Source organism: Chelonia mydas, chromosome 15 (genome assembly GCF_015237465.2).
Source record: "Chelonia mydas isolate rCheMyd1 chromosome 15, rCheMyd1.pri.v2, whole genome shotgun sequence".
NCBI lineage: Eukaryota > Metazoa > Chordata > Testudines > Cheloniidae > Chelonia > Chelonia mydas.
In genome coordinates this window covers 28,243,809-28,261,157 of record NC_057856.1, presented here as the reverse complement: position 1 = coordinate 28,261,157, position 17,349 = coordinate 28,243,809, and the positions used below count along the sequence as shown (strand labels likewise).

General features: G+C 46.4%; 1 protein-coding gene across 30 annotated transcripts in view; it reads right to left on the bottom strand.

Annotated features, from left to right (window-relative positions):
* The window catches only part of RPH3A (rabphilin 3A), a 109,231-nt gene that overhangs the window by 10,659 nt on the left and 81,223 nt on the right, over nt 1-17,349 (bottom strand). For all 30 annotated transcript variants that reach the window (XM_043529506.1, XM_043529504.1, XM_043529503.1 and 27 more), the window contains 9 exons: nt 17,144-17,218; nt 16,585-16,644; nt 13,662-13,904; nt 11,133-11,212; nt 8,263-8,337; nt 5,410-5,519; nt 3,842-3,968; nt 2,603-2,659; nt 1,136-1,287 (listed from right to left, as the gene is read on the bottom strand). In XM_043529506.1, coding sequence (XP_043385441.1) covers nt 1,136-1,287; nt 2,603-2,659; nt 3,842-3,968; nt 5,410-5,519; nt 8,263-8,337; nt 11,133-11,212; nt 13,662-13,904; nt 16,585-16,644; nt 17,144-17,218 — 979 coding nt within the window. The remainder of the gene's footprint in view (nt 1-1,135; nt 1,288-2,602; nt 2,660-3,841; nt 3,969-5,409; nt 5,520-8,262; nt 8,338-11,132; nt 11,213-13,661; nt 13,905-16,584; nt 16,645-17,143; nt 17,219-17,349) is intronic.

Here is a 17,349-nt window from a genome sequence, read left to right as displayed (position 1 = left end):
TACCTTTGAAAGTAAAAATCTCAGTGTTCTATTTGGAGAGCACGAGAGAGAATAAAGCATGACACTGGAGGAAAAACATTCAACTCTGTTGAACAGCAAACAGGACTTGTGGATCGTTATGGGCAGGGGTTATCAGTGTTTTTTATTTCATTTTTTAGAGGGAAAGTGTTCTTGTTGTAAGGGGAGAAAGGAAATGGAAAATGACCAGGGGAAAAAAATATCTACGTGGTTTAGGTGTAGAGGGAAGTTCTAGCCTGAAAGGATAACTGTGGAATATCTATTCCGGATTAAGAGCTTCAAATTAAAATTTGCCCAGTTTACAAATTGATTACATGTCATTTGACTTTGCAGTGAGCTGAGAATGTGAATAGCACACTGTGTTCTTCCTGCCTCTTGCAGTGTCCCATGTAATTGTCAGCTGTACAGAGATTGTTAAAAAAATGCATATTTCCAGAGGCAGCACCACCGTGCAGTGCAGTAAAGGCCAGCATGGCTCTGCTTATGGCAAGGGCATAGGACAGATCAGAATCTGGGCAGCAGGGATGAACAGCGAATCTCGTATGCACGGCCATGCCCCGCAGCCAATAGCGAGATTGTTTTGTGTATTATACCACACGATTATCAAGACTTCAATCCCAATGGGTCCGCTATTGAGGGTCTGATTCTCCACTCTGCTACAGCCATTTTACACTGGTGCGTCTTGAGGAGTGAAGAATCAGAAGCTGAGTTTGGAATCACTTTGGAATGCGCCTGGAAAAGGCGCATCAGAAGCCCACTTAGTGTGTGTGTATTTGCGCCATGTGAATGGCAGCATGCCCCATTGCAATCCCAGAGAGCCTGCAGTTACAGTTCAGCTGACAATGTCATTGGTTTTGCATGAAGCTGGATAGAATCCATTTTACCCTTCCCCTGTTGTATGGGCTTTGCAGCAATAATGCCAGTTAAAACGCATTTCGGTCAGTGAAATTCATGGAGCAGGTACATTACAGAATTAGAAGCCACCATGTTTAACAGAGAGTTATTCCTCTGCCAATAACCAGGCTTTAAGGTAACCCCCCTTGCACACGCTCCATCATGGACTTTGCTCCCCGCATGATGACACAACAAACATCAGAACTTTTGGGCTCTAACTTACAGTTTAACGAAAGGATCTGAGTATCCATTGGCATCCATTGCAGCTAAATGGACACAACGGACGATGCCAACAATCAGGCCTCCCTGCTGGGTGCTGTACATGAGGGACACAAGGATCTTTCCTCGTTCTTCCACATCACCACCGCGGTCTACCTACGAGAGGAAGCCAGAGGAATGAGTGGGGACTGGGATAAGAGAGACCAGAAACACACTCACACGGGAATATTGGAGGCAGGGACTTACCATAATCCATTGTGCAGGAAAGAGGAAATGACTAAGGGAAAAGCTTGAAAAGGGACCACGAGAGATTACAGAGGAAGGCGAGGAAGTGTTTAAACACAGGAACCTACTTGTTGAAGGTGACCAATACAATGTGCAGAAGCCACGTCCAGTTATTATGATTCTATTTTTTATATTCAATAAGGATTGAAAAGGTTTGTATGTGTCAGTTAGGTTAAACTCGGCAGACCCTGTTCAATGGCTTGCAAGAAAGTTTTAGCTGGTTTCGCTTTGTCGGGGGGGGGGGGGGTCACACGTGGCACCTTTTAGTCTCAGGTTCAGGTTGGAACGAACCTACAATCTGAAAGGGCGTTTGCAAGCAGATGCTCTGAAGGCAGAACAGGGAGAGAGTTCGCACTTGTAACATTTCCACCTCCCACCTGGCACTTTGGCTGCTCCTTCTACAACCATTAACTAACCCTCCCCTCTTGTCACACGGCAAACAGGAAAAACATGATGGCTCATGGGGGAAATGCCTGAATTATCCAGGCCTGCAAAGCAGTCAAAGAAACTCACCTCCAATATTCGCATCAGCACCATGACTAGACGTTTGAGCCTCCACTAGAGAGATACGCACATCCCACCCAACCGGTAGCATCATGGGTTCCCCCGTGAAAGACCTGGACTCAGGAATGACTTTGGGATCCCACACCCCAGCTGGCTCTATACTGGGGGCATCAGGAGAGCAATTCTATTACTCACTGAAGAGGCAGATAACTGGGAAGCGGTGCACTCTTCGGGTACGTCTACACGTCAATCAGAGACGGGATTCCAGTACGTGTAGCTATACCCAAGATAGCGTCACTCTAGCTAGCGCGAGTACCAACAGCAGTAACGCTGCGGCAGGGCAGTATGTACAAGGACGCTGGCTATGTACTCCGGCGGTAATCCATGCTGCCGCTGCTTGACCGCTACCAGCGCTCGAGCTAGCTAGCTCACAGAGAGCGGCTATGTCGGCACACGCTGCAAACACATCTCCGACTGCAGTGCCGTCACACCTAGAGCATGACTCTCACGACGGCCCTGCGCTGTAAGGAGTGGCTGAGAGGCTCTGGAAGTGGGATTATAAAACAAAAAATCCATCATTCACTAGTGGCACCAAAAGGATAGAAAACGGTGCCTCTCACCCTTAGCTAAGGATGCCCTTTGAAAGCAGAGCCAGAGGAGCATGGGCAGCACCGGATCTTACCTCCTCTTCGTACAGTGCCATCCCGCGAGAGGAGCCGGTCGTTCCAGCCCGCTTCATCTTGGAACAGGAACAAAGAGAGATTCCCTTTAATAACTCCAAAGGCAGAGAGAGGTCTCTCCCTACAGAAACAATATTCATGCACACACCCAACAGGTCAAACTCAGCCATGGTGCCACCCTTACTGACCACGGGGGACGGGGGGCTGTGAATTTGTCCCACACACCTACAGGCTCTTCAGCAAGTGATGTGGCTTCTATCCACCCATCGAACTTCAAGAGTTTCTTTATTCCTATTTTCTGATGGCCAGAGCCATAGATCTGAATCTATTCCACGCACACAGGCGTGCAATCTTTTCCCCACCCAGGTAATCAATCATCTCCCCTAAGTTCCCTTCTGAAAAATTGTGGTAGGATACTGGATTGCAGGGTGCTGTCTTGTCAGGAGAGCTACCGCCACTGAAATATTTAAAGCAGCTTGTGGGCATCCATATGAGTTATTTCTAGGGAAGAAAGCCACCCATATTCCACTTCACCTCCAAAGCTGTACACGGGAGCATGCAATATGCTACTCGCTCATGGGGTCAGTCCTTTACCTAGGATTCCGCCTCTAGTTGTAAACAGTTGGACAGGACATGCTGGAACTCCACATAGGCTGCTCAGACAGGTTCCTGCTAGCACTATTAGTGATCTTACCTCAGCAATTTGCCTAGTTTTCCTTGTTTAAAGCCTGTGGGCAAAACTCTGCTCTCAATCCTAAAGCAGTGATCTCAGCTCTGTTACACTGCTCTTCCTACGTTTACAGAACTCCGTCTGGGAGACCAGGGTAGAAGAGTCAGCATGCGGATCCAAGAGCAGAGTTTTACCCTTTGCCCACATCACAGGATGTTTTCGAGGGGCAGGGGTGTTAATATCTTATAAATTAGACTTGTGCTAGTCCATGAAACAGAACGCCCCGTGCACTGAAGAACTGCCCTATCACACCAGCAGGCCAGGCAGTGCTTGGGCCAGATTCTGATCTCCATGATGGCCTACAATGGAATTACTTCATATTTATACTGCCGCAACTGAGAACACAAACTGGCCCCCAGGTTCTGAGCACCTTCCCAGACACCTTCACATTCACAGGTCACATAACCTCTCAGGAGTCTCAAATTCACGGTCACTCCAAAGCCCATTGAATGCTACTTTTATATTGAGCACCAGAAGAAATGACAACATAGCAGAACTTCACGAGACTTACCGGTATTACTCTCTCCAAGCAGATGTTAAAGTTCTTTTTCTGATTGGATTTGAGTTTCTTCAAAGAAACTCGAGTTTCACCGATAAATTCATTGTGGCCAAATTTGTCTTCATCACACACCGAGATCCTGAATCGAACAAGAAAAAGGACTCAATATTGAATGGGCTGGAGGATTTCCCAGCTCAGACTCTGTGCGATGCGACCCAAAAGAATTGTTTGCGGGAGGAATGTAAACAGCAAAGCCTAAAAATCTCACATCTAAGATCCCTGCCAAATCTAGCAGCCTCAGTTTAACTTCTGATCAGAGCTGGTTGGAAAACAGAATTGCCGTTCCTCAAGAAATTCTGACATTTTTTAATTTGTTCCAGGTCAGAACAAAAAGCCAAAATTCTGAAATTTCCTGTGGAACGGAAATTCTGAAAAATGTCAATTCAGAATCATTGAAACATTTTGCTAGAATAATGTGAAAACATCTAGTTTCAATAAGGTAAAAATGTTTCATTTTGATAATGTCAAACTAGAATATAAAATATTTAATATTAAATAGACATTATTTAAAATATAATAGTGCACAAGTTTAAAGGAAATAAAAAATGATAGTGTCAAAATGTTTCACTTTGACTTCATCCAAACAATTTGTTAAGACTTTCTTCCATCAAAAATGTCATCTAAAATCGACATCCCCAGGAAATGTTGCAGTTTTGATTAAGCTGCATTTTCTGATGGAAAACTGATCCTTCCAACGTTTTTCATTCACCTCTACTTCTGCCCAGTTTCTTAAAGGGTTGCAAAGGTCGCTAACTTTAAGTGCTGCAGCAGGGAATGACACTCACCCCTGTGCAGAGGGAGCACCCAGTTCCCCATCACAGTGCACTTTCATAGAATCATAGATGATTAGGGTTGGAGGAGACCTCAGGAGGTCATCTAGTCCAACCCCCTGCTCAAAGCAGGACCAGCCCCAACTAAATCATCCCAGCCAGGGCCTTAAAAACCTCTACAGATGGAGATTCCACCACCTCCTTAGGTAATCCATTCCAGTGCTTCACCACCCTCCTAGTGAAATAGTTTTTCCTAATATCCAACCTAGACCTCTGCCACTGCAACTTGAGAGCCTTGCTCCTCGTTCTGTCTTCTGCCACCACTGAGAACAGCCTAGCTCCAGCCTCTTTGGAACCGCCTCCTTCAGGTAGTTGAAGACTGCTATCAAATCCCCCCTCACTCTTCTCTTCTGCAGACTAAATAAGCCCAGTTCCCTCAGTCTCTCCTCACAAGCCATGTGCCCCAGCTCCCTAATCATTTTCGTTGCCCTCCGTTGGACTCTCTCCAATTTGTCCACATCCTTCTGTAGTGGGGGCCCCAAAACTGGATACAATACTCCAGATGTGGCCTCACCAGTGCCGAACAGAAGGGAAGAATCACTTCCGTCGATCTGCTGGCAATGCTCCTACTAATGCAGCCCAATATGCCGTTAGCCTTCTTGGCAACAAGGGCACACTGCTGACTCATACCCAGCTTCTCGTCCACTGTAATCCCCAGTGTAAAACACTGGGATTTTGTCTTCAACTTGCCTGAGTGTTTTCCTTTGCATATCTTCATCCGTGATGCCATGATACACCAGGGTCTCATTCCACATGGGGTTGCGAGTGTTGCGCAGAGTCTTGGTCCTCAATTTGTTTGACTATTGGGTTTCAAAAATCAAAACAAAGAACTAATCACACACACTGTCTGCCGCCTAAAATGGTCCCGGGTCAAGCATTATGCAAAAGATGGGTCAATCCTATGATCTTTCCTCATATGAGCAGTCCCACGGTTCCCCTGTATTTGATTTCACGGGGGGCCACTCACCCAAGCAAAGTATTACAGGATCTAACCTAACATTTTTAATATTTTTAAGTAATGTTTGTAAACCAAAGACACCAAACTAATCTAATTTAAGAGTTAAACTCCAATCCTCATAATTTGACCCAGGTGCACATGGCCTCTTCTTCTAAAGGAAGTTTGTGGTGTTTACTATGCCATGGCAGTTTAGGTGGTCAGGCACAGCCCACTGGAAAATGAACTTGGTGGCCTAAAATAAATGGAAAGTCTAAGCAGGAACTTTCTTGCCTCTCTCACTTGTTCATATTTACTTACTCTCGGCCAATTCAGCCCTTGTACAAACAGAAAATTAACTGATTCTCAAGTTAGTGAAGTTTTGGCTTCTTCAGCTCTTGTGCCACATGGGAAAAATTTGTATTCCTACTAAATCGAGATTCCACATCTGGCTGGGCTTCTCTGCCTGGGCAAGATTGGTAGCTTCCTTCCACCGTTGCAAAGTAGAAAGATACGCCATGAATGAGAATTGGATCAACAGAGGCACCTAAAGCTAATAACAAGATCCCAGATGCGTCTAACTGGAGAATTTTTTTCCAATGTATGAAAAAAGGATAAGAAAGGAAGACTAGCCCAAAACACTGGGGACATAGACTACTCAGATCTTACACTACGGATGGATTCTGCCCACTGTATTTTGTGGGTGTGCTGGAATGTTTCTTTTGTTTTGATGTTTGAGCCAATCTGATCCCAAAGTGCACAAAGTGTAAATTACAAACTTTTTATTAACATTATTTTGAAAGAGTGTGGCACCTCAGTCATTTCTTTTGAGTATAATTCAGCCAGAGAGAGGGGGGAAAAAATCTTTGAATCCCCACAGCAAACAGAAGAGACATTTGTTAGGCAGTGGGCCAACAATGTTCATTTCTTCCTAGAAGTTTTCTCCACTGAATTCAATTTTCAGCTGGTCCTGGGAGCGGGAGTTTACAGAGCTTTCTTTGATGAAGAAAATAATTGGAGCATTTCCTCACTTGGTGGATATTTTTCACAGCTCTAATTAGAACACACAGAACCTTCAAAGTAAAATTGATCTTTCAAACTCCAGTAATAATTAGATTTTGTGTCAGATGTTTTGCATTGCATTAACAATGTCACCTTCTCTGAAGCGTCTCTGTGCTCATTAACTAGGTATTAGTCTTTTGAGATGTCCTGTACACTGCTTGCTTCTGCAAGGCTGCTGTGAAAAATGCAAAACTGAAGGCAATACAAAAAAACACCCTCTCTCAGAAATCGGGGAGCGCTCATCCATTAACAAAGACCACCAGGCTGAGCTATTCCTCTCCCTATTCACCAGTGTCCTATTCATTTCCACCCAAAATTAAGGAGATGCTGATATCCTTACAATAATAAGCACTTTTCTCCACTAATAACAAAATGGACTTCAATGGGACAAAGGGAAAGGTCCTATTTAACAGCAATGAGGGCATCAGAAGCCAGTCATCAGGTGGAGGAGGATCCTGCTTGGTACACAGTGTGTAAATAAGCTTAATTGGATTGATTGTGTTCATGTGCCAAGGGAGAAGAAAAAGACTAGAGCTGGCTCTGAGACAAAGAAAAGTCCAGATCCAGATTGAGAAGAACCTGTCAGAGATTCCAGCTGGTAGGAGCAGCTGCAGAAGCAGCCAATGCAAGGAGTACTACTGCAAACTCTCCAGGGAAGAGACGCTCTGCTGTTCTGTGTTGGTACAGGGCCTCCCACCATGGGCCCTGCTCTTGGTGGGTCCTTAGGCATCACCGTAATCAACATGATTAAAAAATAATCGGATTCAAACTTCTCCAACACAACAAGTGTTCTCAGCTCTGGGGTTTTAGTTCAGCCCACTGAGCCAATCCCATCTGTTTGCATCCAGGTACGAACATCAGCGGTGTTAAGGGGTGTTCAGATCAGTCATCTGTTGGGTGGACCCCAGAAAGCATCTTTTTTCTGAATGTTGGTGAGCAGCCATCACACAGGCAATGTCCTAGAAGGCCTGTGTGAGCTCCTGAGAGAGTCGGGGAATAGCGGACCATTTAGTGCAGTTCGTCTCTACTGAGTTACGGTAGGTTTCACACTTCTGATTTTCCAGGACCTACAGCACAGCGTCTACAAAAGCACCATTCATCCTAAGAGACGCAGGTGTCAGGAAGGTTGCTTGGCCCAAGGCTTCATTTTCTTGAGCAGGTCACATACTAGATAACAGCAAGGAGCAACCGTGTACAGAAATCAGAGGTGAGAGACCAAGGCAAACTTCCAAACAACAACAGAGCAGCTGCCTTTGCGACCTGCTCTTGTTCCTTCCACGCTATTGTTATTTTCAGTTTTAAAAGTATCAGTACTCAGGATTAACGCAGCATTGGAGATTTTTCTCTCCATGTGGAATATATTTAGGCCTGTGAATTGAGATTTCCAAAGCAGCCTAGAGGATTTGAATGTCTAGCTCCTATTAATTTTAATGGGAATTAGCCATCTCGGTCCTTTGGAAAAATCTCCACTCTAAAGCAGTACCGTAATATTTTTGTTCACAGTTTCAATGTAACAGAGTTAAGCAAATTAATTGATAGATATTTACCTTACTGGCTCCTGGCAATAGGTGCAACTTTACATAAGGATCAGCTAAACCATTGGAGTCCATTGGTTTTAAACCCTAAAAGATAATGAAGGGGGTTAGCCATCTTTAAATGCACTGAGGGGAAGGATTTAGCAATAGTTTATTACGAACTATAAATTAATAAAAGGAACGGAAGGTATGTGGTGGATAAAGCAAGGCTCTTTGTTCTGAATAAGCGGAACAGTCCCAACCCTGAACCAACACTTCAAATTCAGCTTCTAAATATCAGACCAATGCTACTTTCTGCTATCGACTTGCTCACATTGTGTTTGAGTCTTGTGCAACCTAACGGACAGATCTGCATTATCCGCAGCCAGCTTCCAAACTCACATGCAAGAAGCAAAGGTTTGCCTCCACGTCTTCATCCCCTACAAAAGGGTCAGAGCTGCTGAAGAGCTAGCCTGAAATGACACCGCTGGGGCAGCACGTTTAGCACAAAGAGGAGAGACCTCCTTCATCCAGAAAGTCATTCCTGAACACTGAAGAGGATTGGGCTCTTCCAGAGAGAGCGAATGCACGGGAAGCTGGGACGCAGTAGAAGATGAGGCATGTTCAGAGGTGCACACTGGCATTTTCAAAGTGGAAAATTCTGCACACTTCACTACCACCAGCACGTCTACGGACTGGAATTAGCAGCCTTCTCTACAGGACAGCGGTACCTCCTGCAGGAATTCGAGCATTCAATGGCATTCACCCTACAGAACTGGTGAAATGTGAACATCAGTTTCCCCTCAGGCCTGCAGGATCCCCAGTTACCTTCAGCGGGACCTACCAGGGTTCTACCCAGGGAGGAGCATTAGGCTTCAGGACTTTACCTCTGTTTCTCAAGGCACTAGGGATACAAGTCCATCCTATGACCTCACCACAAACCACTGAAACACAGCTGGCTGCAGCAGAAAGCCCTTGGGCCTACATTTTCCCACATGACTCGGGATTTTGGGTGCCCACCTCGAGGCACCTTAAAAGGGGCCTGATCTTCTAGAAGTGCTGAGTCAGGTGTTTCAGTCTGAGATGTTCACTGCTATGGGAAATCAGACTGTCGGTCAGATCTGAGGTTTGGGGAATTGTCACTGCAGGGTGCAGCCCGTTCCCATCAGGCAATATTGAGGAATGGCAGCATTGATTCATTTGCTGTACTTCGGGTAGCCTGACGTCACCTGCTCTAACTAGATACAATACAAGTGCTGTGGGCGCACCGGGCAGTCAGGTACGGTATCTGTGAATGTCAGCGGGCGGTGGTGTTATCTAGTGACAGGAACAAATTCTGGATTCAGACCTGAATCTGTGCTGTTAAATTCAGAGATTTTGTGGACTTCTCTGCTTTGCGATTTTAACAGGAATGAAAGTAGAGTTTTAGGACCTAGCCAGACATTGCTCACAGTGCTGTAGCTTGGGGTTTCATTGCACATTCACTCAATGGCAGCTAAACGTTGCTGATTTTGCCTGATCGCAGGAACAGAAATGGCAAGTCGACTGAACCATTACAAACAGGAATCCTGGAAATAAAGGGCTGACATCTTAACTTTGTCTGCTGACATCTCTGCAAGGCCCCTGCTCAGTTCTGAGAGCCTTGGTACTAATGGCTGTTGCAGGTGGTTAAAGGAGATGGAATTAACTACCCCAATTATCCTCAGCATAACTCAAGTAACTGTCCTGGTTACAGCTGCTATAATCAACCCGCTGCACATGGGCAGAAGTAACCCCGATAACCCCGTGAGATGGCTGTGGGAAATCAATTAACCTGAGCAAGCTGGTGGGTAATTACAGCGCACTCAGCCGCTCGGATGCACTCCTATCCAGAACACGCATCTGCACGCTCAGGCATAGGTTGCCTTCAGCTAGGCTCCAGTCAAACATGTGGTGCCAGCTCCTGGCATGTGGCCTCTGAAGATGGCTCAAGTCTCCATTATCTGCTCAACTGCTGCAAGAAATAATCACCTCCTCTCATCCATCTCCTAACGACATACCCCAGCAAAGGGATTCCAGTTCAGAGACACATCACATGGGAAACTGCCTATTCAAGGACCTGGTGGCCTTAAGTCGCTGTGGCTTAGCTATCCTGCCTACCCAAGTCTACTGCAGCGGATGCAAGCAAGGGGGACACGAGAGCAGATGATGAAACCCACACTGTAACTTGCTGTCTCCAGGGACAGACTGTTTATGGAGGAGGGCCTTCCACAGGAGAGTTTGCTACCACTAACCATCAGACTGAGCCCGTGCCTTGCTACCTCTTAGGGCGTGATACAAGACCCTCCCATCTGCCTTTTCCTGGATGGCAGAACAGGGGCTCACATATGTCTCCTACACTGGGAAAAAAAACACTTCTGCCACTTTTAGAGACAGCAGAGTTTTCCAAAACGTTCCCTACACTTGGAATAGGGAGTCTCTCTAGAGCCAGTCGGTGCTCTAGCACTGGAAGGAAGCTTAGACGTGCCCAATGCAGTCCTACATCCTCCCAAGTCTGCAGCGAGCTGGAAGGACAGAGAATCCTGCACCTCGCCCTTAAGGGAATTATTGTTACCTCCAGCACCCAGCTATTACAGAAATGGAGATCACACATCCTTGTTAGTAACACCTGCGTGGGACGCCTGCCTGCGGGGGGACAGATGGCGGCAGAACTAGCTTCAGTTCCATTACATTCGGTTAGGTGGAAACCAGACTGGGTCTTGGGAAGCATATGAAAACAGAGAGAGGCGTTTCTGAAATACGCTCTTCCAGGGGAGGACAATGTCCCGTGTACATAGAATGAGCAGGGGCCAAGGATAACGGATCAGACCCTGCCAGCCGGCCTACTCTTAAGTCATTTTATTTTGCTCCAAGGGCGCACTTACTTTTGCTTTGATGAGAGTGCAGTGCAAAGAGCTCTTCTCCTGGTCGTACAACAGACTGAACTCCAGCGCCCCCAGCGTGGCTAATTAGCAAGAGGGGAGAAGGAAAGGTAAGAGATGGTTTTATTAAGAACAAAGCCACTGGAGATATTTCATCCACCCAGCCGAGTGATACCAATATGAAACCCTGGCAGCTCCTAGCCCCAAAGGCAGAGCAGCGCTAAGGAAGGGAGGGTGTCCGCATAGTCCACTGCGCACTCTGCCATGCCAGTGAGAGCTGACGGTGGACGACAATTCCATTTCATGGCAACTCCCGAGGTTCCGAAATTTGTTTTCATTCCACGTTGGAACAAGAAAATCTTTTGAACGTTTTCACAAAAACGTGGGGGCGGGGGAGAGGAGACCAGGTTTAAAGTCCCTGCCTGCCTGATTCAAAGGAGTTTTTCATCCCAGACCACCCCAGTTCAGTCAGGGGCTTGAACTGGGTCTCCCAGTGCCCTCACCAAGCATCGCAATAAAATCTCACTTCATCCAAAGCGTTCTGACCAGCTCTCCATGTCATTTGCCTGGCAAGCCTCCTCCCAAAACTCACCTCAGGCAGAGACACCATTTTAAATTGCTGACCGTGACCTTGGCTGCTGTCTCCTAAAAGGACAGCATTGCTCTGCCAAGGGGCATTCCATCATCATAGAGAGCCCAAACCTCTTGGAGTACAGGGCAACCATGTTGCATCACATCATGAAGACGTCAACCTACAGCATTATGACACGCAATACATTTTAGCTTCTAATTTAACATCCGGAATTGACTATGGGCACAATTCATTGGGACTGTGAAGGATAAGCCTGCAGACCAGCTCATTAGAGGCTGTTCCCCTTTGCTCTTGTGACTGCAGATGAAAAATTCTGTGCACAAATTTAGAGGGCATTTCAAACACTGCAGCAATTATTACACACAGTCACCAACTAACCTCTCATCACAGCGTCTCCTGGCCAAATTCAGGAGCTACAGTAGTCAGAACATTATCAGGACAGAGCTATGCAAACGTTTACCTGGAACACAGGGGAGGGGTCACTGAGAGTTTTAGCAGAGTTTAGTGCTCAGCATGCAAACAAGAAGATGACAGCACAAGCGAGACCTATTAAAGGCGCAAAGCAGCTGCACAATGCAGACCCCATCTTTATATGACCTGCTAGTGCATGTTAGCCCTGAACTTCAGCAGCTTCTCCCAAGTGAGCAGAGACTGCCGATCACCCCAAGTTTCATGTTGTTTCCAGCCTGGGTTCTGCACACTCGCCTCATTGGGTGCTCACCCAAATTTGACTGGAGAGAGGAAATGTCAAACACGGGCTCCCACTGTACTAAATTTCCTCGTGGCCACTTTCCTCTCTGCCTAATATTTATGGACTGCCTCATGGTTCCTAACCACCCTTGTCTTTCTCCCCAGAAAAAGGATTGAAACATGAAGTGATGCCTTCTTGGAGTTCCTGATCTTCACTCTTATGGCCAGTAAGCTCATGAATTAGGATGGGCGGCGGGGGGGGGGGGGAGAATCTTTGTGCAGAAGTACTGAAACCACAAGGATCTCTCCTTTATTCAGATGGATCTGTCTATTGGCATTTCCTGCAGCTAAAGAAAAATAGAGGCTTCACCTGAATGTCTTCTCATATGCGTACGCATGTGGACATGTGCATTTACACACATGCTACAGAATGGCATATATTAGAGAGAGTAAAATAAACTAAGGTCCTGGGGCCATAGACTTAGGTGCCTACATACCTTTAAAAATCTGGGCTCTGATCCTGCAAGCCATGTCGAAATCAATGGGCGTGCCCCATGGGGAAAGTTTACAGGATCTAGCTCTAGGTCAGAGCCAGATTCTCCTCTCAGCCTCTGCAAATACTGTGCCTTTAACGGGGCTCTACATTAGCAGTTCAATTTTTTGACTTTCCCCTTTTTCAAAGTTTAAAACCAAGTTGCATGAAGTTGCCACTTAGACCCTTGGGCTCCTTCCTAACAGGATGAATTATTCAACTCGAACGCTGAATTTTTGGAGATGGTTTGTTATTTTCAGTCAGAGAGAAATGGAGTCACAAAATAGCACAATTCCCTCCCTGATTACTTATTTATCAAGTATTAAAAGCACTTAGTGGATGCCAGGAACATGACATGAGCCTCAGAGGATCAAAGCTGCAGTCACTTAAAAAGGACAGCGTTCCCGTTTTTTGCCAAATATAAAACGGGAGTATAAGGCGACATAAAAAATAGAACAGTTTCGCACAAGGTGCACTTTGCAGGGACCTGCTGACCTCAAATTTATAGTCACATTCCCACGACGCAGCCCTCTGAGCCACCTCCACTGACCCTCTGAATAAGGGGCGACGTTCAAGAGGGACTGAGCGCCGCTGAAGCCAGAGGGAAAAGCAGGTCCTCAGATATTCAGGATCTGGCCCAAGATTTGTTACTTTTCTTACGTGGCTCAAAACAACCCATCTGTATCGGAGCTGGACAGTACGACACAAGGCTACTTACTTGCTTCATCAGAATCATAGCTGTTGGCCTCATCCTCTTCGTCGTCCTGAGGCGGCGGGAGCGGACGTGCAGGTGCAGTGGGCGCAGGTGGGGCGGCGGCTTGCATATATGGGGCAGGCTGGCGCATAGCCCTCTCCTCTCTGGCTGCAGGCATCGAGTAACCTCCACCACCTCCTCTCTCATCCCTGGGTGCTGCTGCTGAATAGGCCGGGTCTGTCTGGGGAGGGCCGGTTGACTGGCTCACTGTGCAAAAGAAAACAGGCTTTCAACATACAGATCCCGATGAGATGGGGGGCAGCACTGGAGATGAACGTTATTCATGTCTGAAAGTTCAGCTAGGCCAGTTTTAGGCACCTGGGATTTGAAGCTGCACAGTTCGTGATCCTACTTGATTTTCATAGATTCAGAGATTCTAAGACCAGAGGGGACCCCGGTCATCTTCTAGTCTGATTTCCCGGATAACAGGCCAGAGAACTGCCCCAAAATAATTCCTGTTTGAGCTAGAGCAGATCTTTCAGAAAAACATCCAATCTTGATTTAAAACTTGCCAGTGATGGAGAATCCACCACAATACCGGGTAAGCTGATCCAACAATTAATGACCCTCACTTACATTTACGCTTTACTTGCTGTCTGAAATTTGTCTAGCTTCAACTTCTAGCCATTGGATCTTGTTATCAATTTTAAATTCCTCTTCCCTCTGCTTCTCCTACTTACTAGGCAAGTGCATCTCAAGCTTATTCCATGGACTCCATCATAAAAGGGAGGGATCTTCTCATGGCCTTATTATGCTAAAAAGCATTTAATCATTTTTAAGTTTGTTGCCCTATACGGATTCACCCGCCAAGAAAGGCTCTGCCACCTACTGCCAGTCTGGGTACCCACGGGTTTGAAAACGACACCAGTAGCTTGGTTTTGGTGTGTCTGAGACATGAGATGAACTGGAATCCTTTCTATGGCGACGGTGACACAGATCTAGCAGCGGTTCTGCTGCCACTTCGAACCTATTGCTTGTTGTAATGATTTGATCTGTGTAAGTTCATTGAGGATAGGTCCATCAATGGCTCTTAGCCAAGAGGGTCAGGGACACAACTCTATGCTCCAGGTATCCCTAAACCACCAACTGCCAGCAGCTCAGAATTGCCCTGTTCTGTTCACTCCCTCTGAAGCATCTGGCACTGGCCACCAACAGAAGATGGACCATTGGTCTGATCCAGCATGCCCACTCCTATGTTCTTATTTGCATAAGCAAATCTGACGTTCCACATTCTATGGGATTGCCCCTTGTTTATACCGATACTTTCCCCCTTAAATTGCTAGGCAGAAGGGGGAACCCGTGATGTGCTAAGGAGTTTGGGGAAAACTCTGCTCGACTTCTGTGCCTTATGTATACTATACCCATGCTTGTGGTGCCAATACCCAAGTGGGTGAGCTTTACGTTGTGTTTTACTCACATGGAGGCTTGGGGGAAACATATCTCCTGCTGAAAGCAAACTCAAAAAGGAGGTAGCATGGTCTACTGCCTAGAGTACAGGCCTGAGAGTCAAGTGACCTGGCTTCTAATCTGCCCCAGGCACTTCGGTGCTCAGATACCGAAAGGATGGAAGTGCCATAAGGACCGAATAAAACAAAGGGGCATGAGCATGGCCATGGCGATCGGTCAAGATGGCTGCTTGGCTTACAGCTGATTCAGCTCGTAAATTAAGAAGGGAGGAAATCCATGGTGAGCGACAAATGAACTTCATCCTGGATTATTTCTTACCCCATTGTGCTCCATGGAAGCCGTAACTGGGGTCCTTTATACTTCTGCATAATGCACTTGCGAGGGGTTTTGCTTTTTTATCAGGTGATCTCTACATAATGGGCTTCTCAGTTTCCTTTGCCGTGGGGTTAAGCCGTAAGTGGTGGGGGTGCTACATTTCAACCCAACCTTTTGCTGAGTCAGAATTCCCCAAATATAATGGACTCAGTCAAGGAAAATCTGAAAGCTCGGAAACAGATAGCTAACCCACTTTTACTCTCAGATCTTGGAATGAAAGCCTGAGGGGAATACGGCAGCACCTTGTTAATGTGAATTAATAGAGGAGATGGAACTGAATGCTTATAATTAACATCCTGAAATTCAAATGTGGCACAGCTTGTTTCTCCAGGAAGGGAAGTGAAAGACGACATTCATTTTAATTTGAGCATTTATTTTATTTTTAATACTACACGGGCAAAATTCTATTCTCAGTTCCTCAGGTGCAAATCAGGTTACCCCATCGACATCAGTAGTCACTCCAGATTTACACCAGGGTAAATGAAAGCAGAATTTGGCCTTCTAAGAGGAAAAGCAAAGCTTTAAATAAATCATAACCTGCAAAATTGCTCAGAAAGCGAGTCCCCTGACCTGGCCTGTCAATTAACATTGGCAGAGACTTAGCCATTCAATCCATCATTATGGTGAAGAATGAAAGAAATGGGAGCCACACAGAGAGAGGCAGCAGTGAGGCACACAGACTAAACAAAGAGGGAGAGCAATCTGCTCCTAATGCCACCGTTAATCCACCTTTTCTAAGCCATTTATCTTTATGGGCTCACCAGTAACCACACCAACAGGTCACTAGGCTAGAAGAATTTCTTGCCCTGATGCAGAGAACAGGCCATTTACAATATGGAAACATCTGAAATGGTGTTTGTTAAATACCAGAGACCAGAAGAGCAAGCTGCAGAAGAGACAGTTTAGGTGCAATAGTCTGGATTCATTCTGCTCTGAATGATATTTTCATTCCAAAAATCTCCGTGTTTTCCATTAACTCTGTCACCTGCTTTGTCACCCTTTTGAAGCATTTTGACATAAGGACGGCAACCTCTCTCAGAGCAGGAAACCATGTGATCCCAAGACAGTGCGTTACAGTGGATGGGGACCCACTGAGATTCTTTACCTTGTCTTTCTGGATATCTCCCAGCGGGCCCGGGCTCTTGTCTGCCACCCACTGGAGGAGCTGTGGTATAAAACAGTTATCTTGTTATCCTGTACCAGGCAGCAAAGCCAATGGCCGCTCAAGGGCAGGCGATTAGAACCCCCTTCTCCCCCACCCACCCCCGTCGGTCCTTGGGAACAGAATCATTTTTACCATTGATCAAGCAGCAGTGAGAGAATGGGGCATGCAACCTCTTCCACCTCTTGGCACAGGCCCAGGAAACAAGCCTGTACCAAGCCATCCCTGTGGGAACAGCGAGTTGTTAGAGCAGTGACCCAGGAGTCTTGGCTCCCATGTCACGGTTTGGGCTCCAGCACTGGTTCATGGTGAGATACTTGAAAAGCCATGACACCTCTGTGCGTGTGTGTAACTGGGGGGATAACCCTGATCTACCCCAGTGATCAGTAGTGTCTTCAAAGCACAGTCCTGCACCCCGGGAAGCCATTCTGCACCATCCCACTGCAGGCCAGCACCTCCATGGCACAAATAGACCCAGAATACGTAAAAGCAGAACGTGTACCTGGTTGAGCAGCAGAGCTCTGACTAGTCACCGGAGGAGGCCTGGCAGCTTGAACAGAATTGGCACGTTTTACACCTACAAGGAGGAGAGAAGATTAGAGGCGAAACGGGGCATTTAGAATCTGTAGACAAAGGCTACTTCAGAGCCATGACAGCTGTTCGGTAAGAGACAGAAACATGCACATCAGCGAGTGGCATGAGAAAAAT